At 43.4% G+C, this 19,642-nt stretch overlaps 2 protein-coding genes across 2 annotated transcripts in view; one reads left to right on the plus strand and one right to left on the minus strand.

Moving 5' to 3' along the window:
• LOC308315183 (neurotensin receptor type 1-like) overlaps positions 1-19,642 on the minus strand; it is a gene marked incomplete at both ends in the record, with an annotated part of 143,598 nt that overhangs the window by 9,324 nt on the left and 114,632 nt on the right. The window lies entirely within an intron of this gene.
• Positions 15,501-19,579, plus strand: LOC308316012 (tripartite motif-containing protein 16-like; the record flags this gene model as incomplete). Its single annotated transcript, XM_080764332.1, has 2 exons — positions 15,501-15,750; positions 17,709-19,579. The coding sequence occupies 2 exons, from the start codon at positions 15,501-15,503 to the stop codon at positions 19,394-19,396; spliced, it is 1,938 nt and encodes a 645-aa protein (XP_080620458.1). The 3' UTR covers positions 19,397-19,579.

The raw sequence follows: 19,642 nt of genomic DNA on the forward strand, positions 1-19,642 counted from the left end.
GACACAACGAACATTTGTGTGGAGGAAAACCATGCAACCACTATACACTTGAAGTGCTGGCTATATGAAGTGATCGCTCACAAAAGACAAATCGAGGATCGTAGGATTGGAATTTTCGCCCAAGAGAATGGGTTTTCGCCCCTACCAGCCATCAGAAGTGTCCTGAGTGTAATATTAAAAAAAAAATGATCGTGTGACATTGGATACACTTGAATGTAAACCTTGCTCATTCTAGGATATAGTCCATATATGAAAGTCATCTTTTTATAGTAAATTTGCATAGAGTATAGTATTTCATGTTCCTTGGTGTCAATTAATATTCATATTCATATAAATTAATATTTAGATTCATTGACAAAAAACTAAAAGGATGGAATGTAAGAGAAGTTTTGAAATGAGAATACTATCCACCTGTTGGCTGTCCGTCAGAGGACCTATTCTTACAGGAGGCCCATGTCTGACCATGTTTGACCTACTGACCACACCTCCAATGTATTCTCTGCTCTCATGTATGTATAAAGGAGAGCGATGTAAAGGGCTCAGGAGGCTTGCATGCGTGCAGTCTCCCTGGGCTCGTGATCCCTTGTATTAAATAGTATCATTGTTTCATGCCACTCTCTGCCCTGTGTATTTCTTAATGACTCTGATTTGAGTTCTAAAAATATCTTTGACAGTTTCTTTCAACTTTTGGGTACCACTTTACAAATATATAATAGATGAGGGTCCCAAACTCTTCTCCCTTCTGGCTCCAAAACTGTGGAATGCACTTCCCATTGCAGTCAGAACTGCAGCCTCACTCCCAATCTTCCGCCGTAGTCTGAAAACCCACCTTTTTAGACTCCATCATGGCCCATAGCACTTACCCTAGTACCCCCTTAGATAGCATTTCTGTAGACTTAGATAGCATTTGATACAGACTTATAGCATGTTATGTAGACAGCACTAGAATTGCATTGTATGTAGTCATAGCACGTCATAGTACATATGTATAGCATCCTTTATTACAAGAGAGAAGTGGTACCCATATTCAGAAGAAAAACCCAAAGCCACAACAGCTACGTCGCTATTGCAACACCCACAACACCATCTTACACACTACACCCACACACACACACACGGCAGTGACGTCACACACTTACCCTTCGTAGGCCTTCGCAGTGTTGCTGACCTAACTCCTCAAAACCCGTCGTTCGCTAACACTCAGCACCAGCCCACAAAGAATAGTCTTGGCATTCGCACTAATAATGCCTCACTTCCACACTCACGCCGCCAATGCATTTGTTTAATACACACATTCTCGGGCCAAACACCCAAACACCCACATCCCGAGGCTTTCCTACACGGAACACGGAATCACTGCTGCCCCAACAGGGACAGAAACAAGCCCAACAAGCCCACAAACAAGCCCTTTAAACCACGCTACTTACATACACTACAACTCGCTTACAATTCGCAAACCTGGCAACACTGCCCTGCCTCATACGTCACCAGCTCTGTTCTGTCCGTCGAGCTCACAATCTGTCGCAGCCATCTTGCTTTTCATTTTGATGGGCGAGTGGACATTTAATGCAAATAAATTAATTATAGGTCCAGCAAGCAAATCATGATGGTCTGTTTGTGCTCAATAGGTCACAATAACATTCCGAAATTAGGTGTTGTGTTTTGTATGACATTTTCCCCAGTAGTAGTTTCATATCTATCTCAGCTTTTGCCTGATAGCACACATGCTAACGTCAGCAGCATTTCATGACAGGTTGCCATAGCAACATACAGTGTGCGCAGACCTAACATGAGTTGTTTACAACAGAAACACACAGCCTTTTAACCACGCTACTTACACACAACAGGTCGGGAGTTATTAAACCGAACGTGGACGCTGTTTCAGTGTTACATTTGCTGCGCATATCGGATTAATTGTAACGGCATGCATGATAAATGTAACAACGCTAAAAAACACCATTAAACATATCGTTTTCAGCTTAAAGCAATTATATTTCATTGAAGCAACTCCTTAGCATTGTTTTCATACCATGGATGTGATAAGAAAATGTATCAAACATAAGGGAAATATGAAATAGTATCGGGTGTACCAGTTTGGGCATTTCTTTTTTTTCAATGGGGCAATACATTGATTAAACAAACGTTTGATTGATTGAGTTGTACAATGTTATACAACCCTAAACTAATTTTAGAATACACTACACAATACAATACAATTTTAGAACATATTTTGCACGTTTCATTTTTTTACTCAGACATCCGTTTAGCTACACATGTAATATTTTCAGGCAACGGACCTACACATGTCAGCTACCATAAACCACTTCAAGTTATTAGGACGAAATAACTGACAGGAGTGACGGTGCTGTGCTGTGAGTAAACTAATAGGGGAGAGCCGCCAAGGATGTAACATTTTGCACGTTTCATTTTTTTACTCAGAGATCCGTTTAGCTACACATGTAATATTTTCAGGCAACGGACCTACACATGTCAGCTACCATAAACCACTTCAAGTTATTTTTTTGATAAAACAGGTCGGGAGTTATTAAACCGAACGTGGACGCTGTTTCAGTGTTACATTTGCTGCGCATATCGGATTAATTGTAACGGCATGCATGATAAATGTAACAACGCTAAAAAACACCATTAAACATATCGTTTTCAGCTTAAAGCAATTATATTTCATTGAAGCAACTCCTTAGCATTGTTTTCACACCATGGATGTGATAAGAAAATGTATCAAACATAAGGGAAATATTAAATAGTATCGGGTGTACCAGTTTGGGCTTTTCTTTTTTTCCAATGGGGCAATACATTGATTCAACAAACGTTTGATTGATTGAGTTGTACAATGTTATACAACCCTAAACTAATTTTAGAATACACTACACAATACAATACAATTTTAGAACATATAATATTGGCCAATATGTCAAATATGTAAATATTACATATAATGGCATTGAATGGAAGCGGACCATTTGTAACACATGTTACAAATGACCCGCTTTTGCTTACAGACCAGAATGAACGTGAATTCCGTCTAAACACGATGCAAACTAATGAAGAACATAAGCATGAAGACATCCATGTGGATTTTTATTCACCAACACCAAAGAAAAAAAAAGGAGCACACATATACTCCAGGTGTAAAATTATACGCATTTTGAAAAAAGTCAGATTTTCGCCAATAACTCCCCGTAGGACAAAGGTAAACACTTCAAACTTCCTGGGCACGTAGAGTACGTTGCTGTACACATACTGACGCGATGGCGTCATGGTGGCGTTGACCAATCAAGAGATAACGTCCATGTTACAACCGTGAAGCGTTACAACCTTGGCGGCTCTCCCCTACATTTGTTACTAACATTAGGTTGTGGCGAAGTAGAAACATGGCGAGCAGATAGTGTGTTTTGGACAAACAGGCTAGGTATTGGTGTTGATTTGGGTCAACTGGACAAACAGCGTGGTGTTGTTTTGTGTCTGTGTTTGTGTTGGAGCGCCTCAGTGTGGCCGTACAGGTCATGTGCAACCTCTTCCACAGAGAGATGGAGACACTAAATCTCAGCTGGACAAACATGTTTGCATGCATGCATCGCTGCCTTGCATGCTGTGTGCTACTGTTGAGTCTGTCACTTACTTTGACTGATTTATGGCATTGTCTTTCTGTTAAAATCCAACTATGTTAATTTAAGAACTCTGGGCATATAGGTCATTGTTTATTCACTGTGTAGCCTATTGTATGTCAGACTGTATGTCTGTCCCACAGTCACAATCCTTTAGTAATTAGGCTGTGGAAATATTCAGGACAAAACAATGGTACATTTCCAATAACCCATCCGTTACTACATGTGGAGTCAACTCCCGCCATTTATTTCTTCCCATAGTGCGTGGCGAAGTAGCTCTGGGATGAGTGCGCGCGAAGCGCGCACAATATTCTAGTAGTAGTATATATGTATAGTTTATATGTATAGTTTAATTATATAGATATTCCACTGTTACTTTCTTAGCTTACGCATGTCTCATGATAAATGTTTTTATGTGATGTATTCCCATGCTTTTTTGTTCTTGCTTAAATGTAAATCGCTCTGGATTAAGAGCGTCTGCTAAATGCCTAAATTGTAAATTGTAAATTGTAGGGTCGTGGAATTAAATCAGTGGGTTTGGGGGAAGGCCTTATTAAAAAGGGTTAGGTCTTTATAGTCCTCTCTTGAAGCAGTCTGTGATTGACTGTGGCGCTCTCAAGTGTGCGGGGGGGAAGGGCATTCCACAGTTCAGGGGCAGCTGTGCAGAAGGCCCTAGTTATGGAGAAATGACGGGATTTCTCCATATAAATAAATGGATCATTTTCAGTAGCCAGAGCATCAAAATGTCTTCTAAAATCTAGTCGATCAGGCCTGCAGTAAACAGGCTATGCACTGTCTGGACACATTTGCACGACATTATTTAAACATTTAAATGAACTAGAAATACGAGGAAATTAACGAGTTTACATGTAATATGCACGTACGAATATACCGTCATTATAGTATTATTGCCATCACCTGGGTGGATGAGGTTCAAGCGTGTCACTTTCCCGACGTTAAGCCGTGTGTGTGTTCAACAACACAGCCATGACGTTAAGCTGTGTGTGTGTGTGTTCAACAACACAGCCATGACGTTAAGCTGTGTGTGTGTGTGTTCAACAACACAGCCATGACGTTAAGCTGTGTGTGTGTTCAACAACACAGCCATGACGTTAAGCTGTGTATGTTTTCAACAACACAGCCATGACGTTAAGCTGTGTGTGTGTGTTCAACAACACAGCCATGACGTTAAGCTGTGTGTGTGTTCAACAACACAGCCATGACGTTAAGCTGTGTGTGTGTGTGTGTGTTCAACAACACAGCCATGACGTTAAGCTGTGTGTGTGTGTGTGTGTGTGTGTTCAACAACACAGCCATGACGTTAAGCTGTGTGTGTGTGTGTGTGTGTGTGTGTGTGTGTGTGTGTGTGTGTTCAACAACACAGCCATGACGTTAAGCTGTGTGTGTGTGTGTGTGTGTGTTCAACAACACAGCCATGACGTTAAGCTGTGTGTGTGTGTGTGTGTGTGTGTGTGTGTTCAACAACACAGCCATGACGTTAAGCTGTGTATGTGTTCAACAACACAGCCATGACGTTAAGCTGTGTGTGTTCAACAACACAGCCATGACGTTAAGCTGTGTGTGTGTGTGTGTGTGTGTGTGTGTGTGTTCAACAACACAGCCATGACGTTAAGCTGTGTGTGTGTGTGTGTGTTCAACAACACAGCCATGACGTTAAGCTGTGTGTGTGTGTGTGTTCAACAACACAGCCATGACGTTAAGCTGTGTGTGTTCAACAACACAGCCATGACGTTAAGATGTGTGTATGTGTTCAACAACACAGCCATGACGTTAAGCTGTGTATGTGTTAAACAACACAGCCATGACGTTAAGCTGTGTATGTTTTAAACAACACAGCCATGACGTTAAGCTGTGTGTGTGTGTTCAACAACACAGCCATGACGTTAAGCTGTGTGTGTGTGTTCAACAACACAGCCATGACGTTAAGCTGTGTGTGTGTGTGTTCAACAACACAGCCATGACGTTAAGCTGTGTGTGTTCAACAACACAGCCATGACGTTAAGATGTGTGTATGTGTTCAACAACACAGCCATGACGTTAAGCTGTGTATGTGTTCAACAACACAGCCATGACGTTAAGCTGTGTGTGTGTGTGTGTGTGTTCAACAACACAGCCATGACGTTAAGCTGTGTGTGTTCAACAACACAGCCATGACGTTAAGATGTGTGTATGTGTTCAACAACACAGCCATGACGTTAAGCTGTGTATGTGTTAAACAACACAGCCATGACGTTAAGCTGTGTATGTGTTAAACAACACAGCCATGACGTTAAGCTGTGTGTGTGTGTTCAACAACACAGCCATGACATTAAGCTGTGTGTGTGTTCAACAACACAGCCATGACGTTAAGCTGTGTGTGTGTTCAACAACACAGCCATGACGTTAAGCTGTGTGTGTGTGTGTGTGTGTGTGTTCAACAACACAGCCATGACGTTAAGCTGTGTGTGTGTTCAACAACACAGCCATGACGTTAAGCTGTGTGTGTGTTCAACAACACAGCCATGACGTTAAGCTGTGTGTGTGTGTTCAACAACACAGCCATGACGTTAAGCTGTGTGTGTGTTCAACAACACAGCCGTGCAAAATAACATTCAATCAAAGCCTTTATCGTCTCCGAGGAGAAATTTGTCTTGGGCACCAAGAGACAGCGTTATACAAATAACACTGGCAGCTACAATGAGGTGGAGAAACCTCGACCTGTCATAGCAACAGTTGGATTGGCATTCATTGGACACTCGCTTGTTGGGCTGAGATTTAACGCCTAGTGATTTTATTGTGCACAGATGCTGTTTAGACAGCCTTGCACTGCATGACAAGAGGAGTTAACGGGCAATTATGGACACTGTATTTCGCCCGTAAACCTCAAGTCTAGCAGCATATACAGTTAATATACGGTAATAATACAGGTGTGATGGTACATATACAGTTAATATACGGTAATATACAGGTGTGATGGTACATATACAGTTAATATACGGTAATAATACAGGTGTGATGGTAACTCGGGAGTTTACCGGAGTTTGTTGTAAAGTTTAACGGGAGTTTCCTGTAATCATTATACACATCCGTATTCCATGCTTTTTGCGTAGTGTTGAGCGAGCTAGACACCTCATAATTAACGAATCCTTCTGGGTAAGAAGAGATATACTAAATACTGTATGAGAGAGAGGTGTTATTATGACTAGGCCTGTTACTGTGTGCGAGCGTGCATGCGATAGTGTTGTGGTTCTCGAGACATTAGGGCTGTATGTTGCGTGTCTTAAAGGGACACTTCACCCTTTTTGCAAAAACATATATGTTAATGACATTTAGAAGCTTTAGAACACTTTCCTGGGGGTCTTTATGTGTGTAATATGTGGTTTTAGATATTTTAGATTGTGAGCCCGGTGTCTCTGATGTCATGGACACTGGGCTCACTTCCTTCCTGGACTACAATTCCCATAATACTTTGGTGCACTGCTCCTCCTTGTGGATATGGCAGGTCTGTCTTACTGAGACCACATGTAGTCCAGGAAGGAAGTGAGCCCAGTGTCCATGACATCAGAGACACCGGGCTCACTGCTACAATCTAAAATATCTAAAACCACATATTACACACATAAAGACCCCCAGGAAAGTGTTCTAAAGCTCCTAAATGTCATTACCATATATTTTTTTAGCAAAAAGGGTGAAGTGTCCCTTTAAGTACCAGGTCTTATTCCCTAACTTGAGTAAACTAAAGACCTGGAGGCGTGATCAATGCTTTTGGCCACTCAGAATAGCCAAATGGCATTGATCCACGCCTCCAGGTCTTTAGTTTACTCAAGTTAGGGAATAAGACCTGGTACTTGAGACACGCAAAATACAGCAGATTGTCTCGTCTCCAAGACCAAGGCCATATTTGAGTTGCCTCGTCTTGGTCTTTTGTCTCGGTCTTTTGGACTTTGTCTCGGACCAATTGTCTCGGGTCTCGAGTCACTACAATGCAAAGGAATCATTTTATTATTATTATCCATATTCTGAGTAGGGGTGGGTCCATTACAATAATTAAATTTGGGTTCTTCCTATCGGTTCAGACAAGACCGTCTGGTGGACCTGGTCAAGATCAGAGGAGTACAGGACAGGACAACAAGAATGTATAAACACAGCACTGTAAAAATAGACTGGTTTGATCATGATGACACGCATGTCAATTCACTACAAGATATTCCAAATACCCCAGATATTGTGTTCATCAATGAAATTAGAATAATGTCACCATCTTTGAAATAGGCTGCCCATAATGGCAGATTTTACACTCGCTGAAAATAGCCGATCTACAAGCTCACAACTTTCAGCATGCAACCAAGTGTAAAATGACTTATGCTGGATCTCTTGTCCACTATTCCCTTCCTAACATTTTAGCCTAATTTATATTTGTTGACGAAATTGTCAATTATATGTAGTCTTAGTTTTAGTCATCATAGCTCAGTTTTCATTTAGTTTCCAATTAGTTTGTCAGTGAAAAAAAGGTAGTCCACGAACTTTTTTTTTCATAGTAGGCTATTAGTCGACGAAATCAACACGCACACGCACACACACACACACACACACACACACACACACACACACACGAAAATGAGGAGCACATGCACTGATGTCATGCACTTGGCTCCACCAGCCGACCACATTCTCAACGGACGATCCATCACACAGCCACTCGTCTACGATCACCAGAGCATCTCTCTTTGAATATAAATCTGCCCTTGTTGACAGAGACAAAACATGGACACAGGATTATGGGGCACTTAACCCATTTAGGCCCGACGTCGGAAAAAAAAAAAGAAATGTATTTTAAATCCTGACAGTTTTCTGAAATACCTCATACCCGTCAGTGGTGCTCAATATTTCATGTCAAGGACCCCCAGAAATGATATGTAATTGGCCACCGAAACCCCCATCTGAAAATATGTTTTTTCCAGGAACCCCCTCAGAAGCAAATATTTGAGTTAAAAACGCTCGCTCTGAAAGAATACATATTCAAAGATTTGCGCCGCATTCACACGATTTCTTTCCAAAATAGCAGACCTACAAGCTCGTAGCGCGGCTATGAGCTTGTATAGATCTGCTATTTTTCAATAGCTAAAGCATAGCATAATGCTTAAAAAAACACCAAAAGGGCTTCCCGTTCAGAACGGGTTAAGCCGCATAGGGGTGAAAAGTTGACAGCTTGACAGGGGGCTCCCCGTAAAATATGTCACGTTTATTATTTTATGGCTTAATAAATATCGAGGGTCCCTGGTGCAGGCCGGGGCTCTCACGGGGGGCCCCATGCGGATTCCACTTCGTCGGGCTCCTGCTTTCGTTTATCACAAAGCAAACAAATACAAGGAAAAAGTCCATGAGGCATCAATAATAACCCACGGAAAATATATACTGTACGGCTGACGTTTCTGACATGTTGGTGTCAGTCGTTCCCAAGGACCTGTCGGAGTGAGCTTCATGTGTAAAGATCCCATCCAGTGGCATGAGAATCCAGAAGCCAAACAGACTCCAGAGTTTAACCCATTCTGAACGGGAACCCCTTTTGGTGTTTTAAAAGCATTATGTTATGCTTTAGCTATTGAAAAATAGCAGATCTACAAGCTACGAGCTTGTAGGTCAGCTATTTTTGAACTTGTAGGTCTGCTATTTTTGAAAAAAATCGTGAAAATGTGTCGCAAATCTTTGAATATTTATATTCTTTTAGAGCAAACGTTTTTAACTCAAATCTTTGCTTCTGGGGGGGGGGGGGTCCATGGAACAACATATTTTCAGATGGGGGTCGGCGGCCAATTACATATAATTCTGGGGGTCCTTGACATGAAATAGTTTGAGAAAACTGTCAGAATCTAGAAGGCATTTGTAGAATCGTCCTCAGGTCTATATGGGTTATAATTGCACATTCTCAGCTCATATAAATAAATATAAATAAGTACTTATATATTCTGTAGTATGAAAGCATGCTTTGTTTTTTTTATCAGCAATAACCACAGATAGTACATTATATAGGCAGACTAAATCCACTTGATGTGTGATTACGCGTTGCTCACATAAGCCTCTCTCTGGGAACATTATATCATTCAGTGACATTCATAAACTGATCGTAGAGGAAATTTTGCCAAGTTCATAAGCTTCTCTTGCATGTTTCTTCAGTGCCTTCGTGAAAAAACATAGACTGTCAGATCAACATAAATTATGGAATGAATTCTGTACTGGCCATTTATGGAGCGTGTCTTCAGTGTACAGGGTTTGATGAGGGTCCCGAGTTTAAATGGACAGGTATCAGTCAACAGGCCCGTCTAGAGTTTAAATGGACAGGTATCAGTCAACAGGCCCGTCTAGAGTTTTAAATGGACAGGTATCAGTCAACAGGCCCGTCTAGAGTTTTAAATGGACAGGTATCAGTCAACAGGCCCGTCTAGAGTTTAAAATGGACAGGTATCAGTCAACAGGCCCGTCTAGAGTTTAAATGGACAGGTATCAGTCAACAGGCCCGTCTAGAGTTTAAAAGGACAGGTATCAGTCAAGAGGCCCGTCTAGAGTTTAAATGGACAGGTATCAGTCAACAGGCCCGTCTAGAGTTTAAAATGGACAGGTATCAGTCAACAGGCCCGTCTAGAGTTTAAAATGGACAGGTATCAGTCAACAGGCCCGTCTAGAGTTTAAAATGGACAGGTATCAGTCAACAGGGAGACATCGAAGAGGAAGGACGGGTGGGGAAGGATCAACATATGAATGGAATGTCAGAAAAGGTTATTGATAGTTTTGCCTAAACCTAACCTTAACCCTAACCTCAGTAAAACTATGCCTAAACCTATAACCTAAACCCTAAAACCTAACCTCAGTAAAACTGTGCCTGCCCGGGAGCCAATCAGAAACATTCAGACATATCCCGGAACACCGGTGGGATTCATAATCGCGCGTCCTTGACATGAAAAAGTTTGGTAACGGCGTTTAATGAACCCGTTAGATCTCCCAGGCAGCCGTGAAGCAAGCAGTGTGTAGTCGTCCAAGTTTAACCCATTTTGGTCGGGAACCCCTTTTGGTGTTTCAAGCATTGTTATGCTTTAGCTATTGAAAAATAGCAGATCTACAAGCTATGAAAAATCATGAAAATGCGGCGCAAATCTTTGTATATATATATTCTTTCAGAGTGAACGTTTTTAACTCAAATATTTGCTTCTGGGGAGGGGGGGTCCCTGGAACAACATATCCATAATATTTTTTGGGGTCCTTGACATGAAATATTGAGCACCACTGATAGAAACATGAGTATTACAAGGTATTTCAGAAAACGACATCGGGTCGAAATGTGTGTGTCCAGTGGAAACCTCGTATGAATCTGATCTCAGGTCAGAATGGGTTAATGAACTTGTTAGATCTCCCGCAGGCGGCCGTGAAGCGTTACGATATACAGTCGTCCTTCACAGCAGATGTCTAAGAGATCACGTGATGTCACAGTGGTGATTAGGGCCAGTCAGACGGGGGCCGTTTAGATCACGTGATGTCACAGTGGTGATTAGGGCCAGTCAGACGGGGGCCGTTTACTGGAAGGACAACCGACCAACCTAGCAGGTTAACCAGATACCTTAAGGGAGGCCTTTAACCCTCTAAGACCCTTTAACCCTCTAAGACCTCTAAGACAAAAAAGTTTGATGAAAAAATTATAATAATTATATAATAATATAATACATTAATAATTTACATTTGGGGGATATCTTTCACAATAATGAATAAAAAATGTTCTAGACATTCTAATGATCACAAAAAAAACATATATTACAATTATTGTACCTACTTTTATTAGGGTAAAAGGTCAAAAGTCTTAGGTTAAAAAAAAAATCTAAATCGCACAGTCCAGACATTTTTAATTTGTATTTGCAATGTATTGCAATGAACATCACTGATGACGTTTAGGTGAAAAAAAGAACAGAAAAAAATAATAATAATTTAGTAATTAATTAAAATAAAATTGTTGCTAAAAAGCAACGCTGGGTCTTAGAGGGTTAAGGACACAGGTGTTCTGCTCCTCCACGCCCAGATGCTGTGGTGACTGTGGCGTCTTACCCACGCCTCTCATACCATTATAAAATACCCGGTAACCTGAGAGCTCTTGTGGCTTATATAGCTTTTAACCCGTTCTGAACTGAGAGTTTTCTGGAAAAAAAAGCTATGTTTCTATGTCAGTCGTTCTTCGATTTTTTTAAAACAGCAGACCTACGAGCTCGTAGCGCGCCACTCGGTGGCGCGCTATGAGGTTGTAGATCTGATATTTTTACAATAGCTAAAGTATAGCATGATGCTAACACCAAAATGGATGAAGCTATGATGACGGCTGTGGCTCAGGAGGTAGAGCGGGTCGTCCAAGGATCCATATGGGTCGGCGGTTCGAATCCCGGCTCCTCCTCCTCCCGTATACATGTCGAAGTGTCCTCGAGCAAGACACCGAAACCCTACATTGCTCCCGATGTGCTGGTTGGTATACCTTGCACGGTTTCCGCCGCAATCGGTGTGTGAATGGGTGAATGTAATGCACAATCTATAAAGGTGTGTGAATGGGTGAATGTAATGCACAATCTATGTAAAGGTGTGTGAATGTGTGTGTGAATGGGTGAATGTAATGCACAATCTATAAAGGTGTGTGAATGGGTGTGTGAATGGGTGAATGTAATGCACAATCTATGTAAAGGTGTGTGAATGTGTGTGTGTGAATGGGTGAATGTAATGCACAATCTATGTAAAGAGCCTTGGATAAGGCGCTATATAAATGCACCATTTACTAATACTACCATGACTAAATATATTGAAGATTTCGTCAACAATTAAAAACTAGACTAACATAACATGTTAGAGAGGGACTAGATAAAGTGACCATCGGGGCACAGGTGGCGCTATAATAGGACAGGTCTCTCCACCAGGGCAGGTCAGGTTGTGGCCTCCTGGTGGCGCTATAATAGGACAGGTCTCCACCAGGGGCCAGGTCAGGTTGTGGCCTCCTGGTGGCGCTATAATAGGACAGGTCTCCACCAGGGCAGGTCAGGTTGTGGCCACCAGGGAAGGTCAGGTTGTGGCCTCCTGGTAGCGCTATAATAGGACAGGTCTCCACCAGGGCAGGTCAGGTTGTGGCCTCCTGGTGGCGCTATAATAGGACAGGTCTCCACCAGGGCAGGTCAGGTTGTGGCCTCCTGGTGGCGCTATAATAGGACAGGTCTCCACCAGGGCAGGTCAGGTTGTGGCCTCCTGGTGGCGCTATAATAGGACAGGTCCCCACCAGGGGCCAGGTCAGGTTGTGGCCTCCTGATGGCGCTATAATAGGCCAATGTGAAAAGGGTGCCATTTATTTTATACGCCTTTGATGGCAATTGGATGATTTGAGGCATTTTGTTCCAATGTGTTGTGCTATAACAAGCCAATGTGAAAAGGGTGCAATATATCCATCAGCCTAGTAGGAAAGTCTGTGAAAGATTTCATGTGAATTGCACGCTGCGTTCATGATTTGAGGCTTTTTGTTCAAAACGGGCCAATCCTGCAAACTTTGAAAGCCAATGTTAGCCAATTAGGATGGAATATGAAACACCGGACGGATCCGTCTTGAACACATGACTATAGAGCGCAGCAGTCCCGCCCCCTTTCAGAAAAGCGAGTGGCCCAGGAAATGAAACTCCAATGCATTTTTCCATCGGCACTTCGAATATAATTTATTTAAAGACGGTTACGCCACGGACAAAGCCAATTCGGATCATGACAAATCATGACAATGAACACAATGTTTTGGGACGATCAAATAATTTATAAGACGAAAAACAAAACAAATAGTGTTGTCTCCAGCCTTTATTTTCTTCTTTCTAATGATTTGATCGTCCCAAAACATTGTGTTCATTGTCATGATTTGTCATGATCGGAATTGGCTTTGTCCGCGGCGTAACCGTCTTTAAATAAATTATATTCGAAGTGCCGATGGAAAAATGCATTGGGGTTTCATTTCCTGGGCCACTCGCTTTTCTGAAAGGGGGCGGGACTGCTGCGCTCTATAGAGATAGTGTGTAACGATTTGTGGGATTTTTTTGACAGAATCTGGAGGAGTAGTATAAAACTCTTTTTTTTTTCAAAAGTCGGCCTCCTGGTGGCGCTATAACAGGCCGTTCTGGAACATTTGGGGCAGAGGTTCATCGTTGGCATCCGGGTTTGGAGATTAGCTGTTAACAGACGGACGGACACACGGACGGAGTGCAAAACATACTCTCTCCCCCTTCGGCCTGGTGGAGACAATAAAACATACTCTCTCCCCATGCCTTCGGCCTGGTGGAGACAATTACCGCAGTAAGAGAAATCTCTCTCTCTCTCTCACACACACACACACACACACACACACACACACACAGCATGTGGTCCTTGACCATGCATTGAGGAAATTCTTTGCTCAATAGTGAGCCATGAGAGGCCTGCATGCATATTTACAGTACCAGTTCTTATAGAACAGCCCAGAACAAGTGCTCAAAGAGCATTACAACGGTTCATTCATTCATACGTCGGGAGGTGAAGCGGCGAACAGTCGACGCCAGCGTCCTCACTTCCCACATTCACACACGGCGGTGGCGAGCTCACAACGACCGACTCACTGGAGGCGATGTAGGGTTCAGTGTCTTTGCAATTCCAGGACAATTCCACATGTGGACAGGAGGAGGAGGAGCCGGTATTCGAACCGCCGACCCAGGGATCATTGGACGACCCGCTCTACCTCCTGAGCCACAGCCGGCCCATTTTAGACGTAGATGAACGTATACAGTTGAACAATATTTCCAAGTGACACAAAACTAATGATTTACAAACTGATGTCAGAATGAACATAAGGTTGACACTTTCTTGTGACTGCAATACCTCTGCCCATTCTGCTGACTACTGTATGGAGTAAGAATCTCAAGAGGGGGAAGTTCACCGGAATGTCTGGATGAGTCATTATTATTAGGAAATGATTAGTATAGTCAATGGACCATTGGTTGAGCAACAGTGGGATGTACAGTATACAAAAGCATTAAACTTATAGCCCATATCCCCACCCAACACAACAGTGGTCCCCAGGTTGATTCTAAGTCAGGGTGGGGGTCCCTGGTTCACTTTCTGTAGATTACATGTTTTACTTTGAATACATTTTCTTTTGTGTGTTTTATATTTTCTTTTGTGTGCTTGTTGTTGTATTGTTTATTTCCGTTTTTTGTGCAGTCTGTGTTTATATTTATTTATTGCACAGCACAGCTTCCTTTCCTTGCATTGTATTTTTGATCTTTGATATGTTATTGTCTATTTGTTGTACTACGTGCTAAATAAATAAACCTAAACCTAAACCATCAGTTGAAAACCCCTGGTCTATATATGAAGACAGATAGAAATCTATGGACTCTAAATCTAATCTTTTCTCTGAAAGTCTTTGTGTTTTAGATCTTAGATGTTCTGCTCATGTCCTTGAACCTCGCCTGAGTGTATAATATAATAGTATTGTTTATAATAATCTACCTGAACACAAGCTCAATATAAAGTTGAACCATGTGTTTGTGCCGTACACAAGGAAACGAAGTGGAACCTGGAACCTCAGCAGAGTGCCTGCAGCAGATTCCTGCCAAGCCCTTTGTTATCGGCCCCATCAACCAACACACCCACACACACATACCACACACACACACACGCACACACACACACACACACACACACACACACACACACACACACACACACACACACACACACACACACACACACACACACACACACACACAACCGGGATGAACCTGATTTCAGAGAAAATGCAACCAAACTAAAACTCGTCTGTCAGGCAGTCAGTCAGTCAGTCGTACTAAAATGGCGCAGCAGGGAGTTCAACTGGATCATGGACAGCTCTGCTGTTCTATCTGTCTGGATCTACTGAATGCTCCAGTGACTGTTCCCTGTGGACACAGCTACTGCAGCAGGTGTATCGGGGGATACTGGAACCAGGACGATCAGAGATGGAGGTTCAGCTGTCCACAATGCAGACAAACCTTCAACCCAAGAACCGTTCTGAAGAAAAACACCATGTTGGCCGAGGTAGTGGAGAGCCTGAAGAAGACAGGTGAGACCTTTAAGTTCTCTTGTAAAAACAGCTCCATGTCTGTCAGATATACATTTACGGAACCGATGAAGACATGAAAATATTTTTTTCAGAAAACTGGAGGATTTAGAAGATTTTTTTATAAATTTCGAGGTGAGGCCTGAATGGGTTAAAGGGACACTTCACCCTTTTTGCTAAAAAATATATGTTAATGACGTTTAGAAGCTTTAGAACACTTTCCTCGGGGTCTTTGTGTGTGTAATATGTGGTTTTAGATATTTTAGATTGTAGCAGTGAGCCTGTTGTCTCTGATGTCATGGACACTGGGCTCACTTCCTTCCTGGACTACATGTTTGTCTCAGTAAGACAGCTCTCCCCCCTATCCACAAGGAGGAGCAGTGCACCAAATAATTATGGGAATTGTAGTCCAGGAAGGTAGTGAGACCAGTGTCCATGACATCAGAGACAACAGGCTCACTGCTACAATCTAAAATATCTAAAACCACATATTACACACATAAATACCCCCAGGAAAGTGATCTAAAGCTTCTAAACGTCATTAACATATATTTTTTTGCAAAAAGGGTGAAGTGTCCCTTTAACTAAACAATAAACACACCATGTGTACGGCGGTCACCATTATTTTTAAAATTTTATCCCACGATTTTGTAACCCATTTTTCACCCCTGTGTCAATATTATCTAATGTGATCCTGGGCTCTCCACCAACCAGGGGAGAGCAACGGACTTGAACTCATGCTTCCTTCATGCCTGAGTGTCCAAGTTGCTCCTTTACACCTGACAGGGGGGAGTTTCCCTGGTTGGATGTAGCGCGTGGAAGGAACACGTTATTCCAACCAGTTCCTTTCCCCTCCATCAGGCGCCCCGGCTGGCCAGGGGGAGGTATAGTTTAGAGACCAGGATTACTGCATGTTTTTTGTGTACCTAGGGGACACGGGGAGAACATGTGAGGGTACCTACCCTAGGGGACACGGGGAGAACATGTGAGGGTACCTACCCTAGGGGACACGGGGAGAACATGTGAGGGTACCTACCCTAGGGGGCACGGGGAGAACATGTGAGGGTACCTACCCCAGGGGACACGGGGAGAACATGTGAGGGTACCTACCCTAGGGGACACGGGGAGAACATGTGAGGGTACCTACCCTAGGGGACACGGGGAGAACATGTGAGGGTACCTACCCTAGGGGACACGGGGAGAACATGTGAGGGTACCTACCCTAGGGGACACGGGGAGAACATGTGAGGGTACCTACCCTAGGGGACACGGGGAGCACATGTGAGGGTACCTAGTAACCTACCCTAGGGGACACGGGGAGAACAAGCAAACTCCACACAGAAAGGCCCTTTCACCAACCCCGCCTCGGGTATGGGCACTGATGACGCGGCTGTCACCATTACTAATTTAACTAAACAATAAACACACCATTACTAATTTAAGTTGACGGTTAATTGTCACACAAATAATTGCAGTAATAATTAAGGATTTAATTATTGTCTTTTGTTTTTTCATTGAACATACAAACATTGCAGTTTGTATTCTGTTTGCCTTGCACAGAGCAGATATTATGACAAATACATTAAATATACAAATAAATCACTGATACATCTAATCACTTTTAATATTTTTTCCTTTCCAAAAAAAATACAAAATTGGTTGTTGTAAGCTTGTAGATCTGCTATTTACTTCTGCTATTTATTTTTTATAGTATAGTGTTTATTACTTTTGACACAGTTGCTCTGTGCTTTATGATGGCTACACAGTAATAATGTAGTTTTATAGTATAGTGTTTATTACTTTTGACACAGTTGCTCTGTGCTTTATGATGGCTACACAGTAATAATGTAGTTGTTTGTTTTAATTTGAGGGTACAGGCACATAGACAAATGAAATATATATATATATATATATATATTTCATCATATTGATTAATACATGCTGTATCAATCCATCAACAGGACTCCAAGCTGCTCCTCCTGATCACTGCTACGCTGGACCTGGAGACGTGGCCTGTGACGTCTGCACTGGGAGGAGACTGAAAGCTGTGAAGACGTGTCTTCAGTGTCTGGTCTCTTACTGTGACACTCACCTCCAGCCTCACTATCAGTCTCCTGCCTTTAAGAGACACCAGCTGGTCCAAGCCTCCGGAGAGCTTCAGGAGAACATCTGCTCTCGTCACAACGAAGTGAAGAAGCTTTTCTGTCGCACCGATCAGCAGTGTATCTGTTCTCTGTGCTCCGTGGACGAACACAAAGGTCACGATACCATCTCGGCCGCAGCGGAACGGGCCGAGAGACAGAAAGAGCTCGATGCGAGTCAGCAGAACATCTGGCAGAGAATCCAGGAGAGAGAGAAAGACGCGCAGGGGCTTCACCAGGAGGTGGAGTCCATCGAGCACCGTGCCGACAGAGCAGTGGAGGACAGCGACGCCGTCTTCACTGAGCTCATCTCTTCCGTGGAGAGAAGACGGTCCGAGGTGAGGCAGCTGATCCGAGACCAGCGGGAACGCCAAGTGAGCCGTGCCGAAGAACTGAGGAGGCGTGCGGAGCAGGAGGTCACTGAACTGAGGAGGAGACATGCTGAGCTGGAGCAGCTCTCGCTCACAGAGAATCACATCCATTTCCTACAGCGTTACACCTCCTCCCCGTCGACCACCGGTGACTCTACACAGCCAGTCAGCAGCCATGTCCGTCCTCTGAGACACTTTGAAGATGTGACTCTGGCCGTGTCCAAGATGAGGGACAGACTGGAGGACATTCTCACAGAGGAAGGGACAAAGGTCTCGGAGGCAGTGAACAGAGTGGATGTTTCACTCGGGGACAGTTTGTTGCACGACGCAGGTCCCCTCCCCCCGTCCGCCGCCCTCCCGCGGTCCACCCTCCGCCCTCCGCCCCCGCCCCCTGTCCTCACGCGGTCCAACCTCCCCCCGCGGCCCACCCTCCCCCCGCCCGCCTTCCCCCCGCGGACCGCCCTCCGCCCCCCCGCCTCAGCTTTGCCGGGAGCCCCCAGATTGGTAAATCCGCCACTGGTTTCACCGTCAGCACCAGCAGAACCCAAGACCAGAGCCGAGTTCTTACAGTATTCGCGTCCGATCACACTGGATCCAAACACAGCTCATCAACGCCTGTCTCTGTCTGAAGGGAACAGGAAAGTAACATGGATGAAAAAATCACAAAAACATCCTCGTCATCCAGAGAGATTCACTAACTGGCATCAGGTTCTGAGCAGAGAGGCTCTGAGTGGACGCTGGTACTGGGAGGTAGAGACCAGTGGATCGTATGCTGACGCAGCAGTCTCATATAAAGATATCAGCAGAACAGGGTCTGGTCTTGAATGTGGATTTGGATACAATGATATATCATGGTGTTTATACCGTACCATGGAAAGTTATGTTATCAGACACAGCGGCATTGAGACTCCCATCCCAGGCCGTGTGTCCTCCAGAGTAGGAGTGTACCTGGACCACAGTGCAGGTACTCTGGCCTTCTACAGCGTGTCTGACGACACCATGACTCTCCTCCACAGAGTCCGCACCACGTTCACACACAACCTCCATGCTGGATTTGGGCTTGGACTTAATGGGCTTGGATTTGTGCTTAATAGTTCCACTGGATCCACTGGATCCACTTTTGAGTTGTGTCTGTGAGCTCAACTAGATCACACTGTTGTTTTGTCTCTCGTGTCATCAGATCAGAATCGTTTCTTCATTATTGTATAGTTTTTTTTCTCTCAGCCTGCTCTGTGAGCTTGTAGATCAGCAATTTATTTCAGCTACCGTATTATGTATATAGGGGCTTAAATGGCTTAATAATCTAATGTACAGTTAACTGAAAAAAAAGAAAGATTATTATTCAAAGATTTGCAATTTTTTTTTCAAGATTTAATAAAAAAA

Source organism: Protomyctophum bolini (assembly GCF_963924005.1).
Source record: "Protomyctophum bolini genome assembly, chromosome: 5".
In the NCBI taxonomy this organism is placed as follows: Eukaryota; Metazoa; Chordata; class Actinopteri; order Myctophiformes; family Myctophidae; genus Protomyctophum; species Protomyctophum bolini.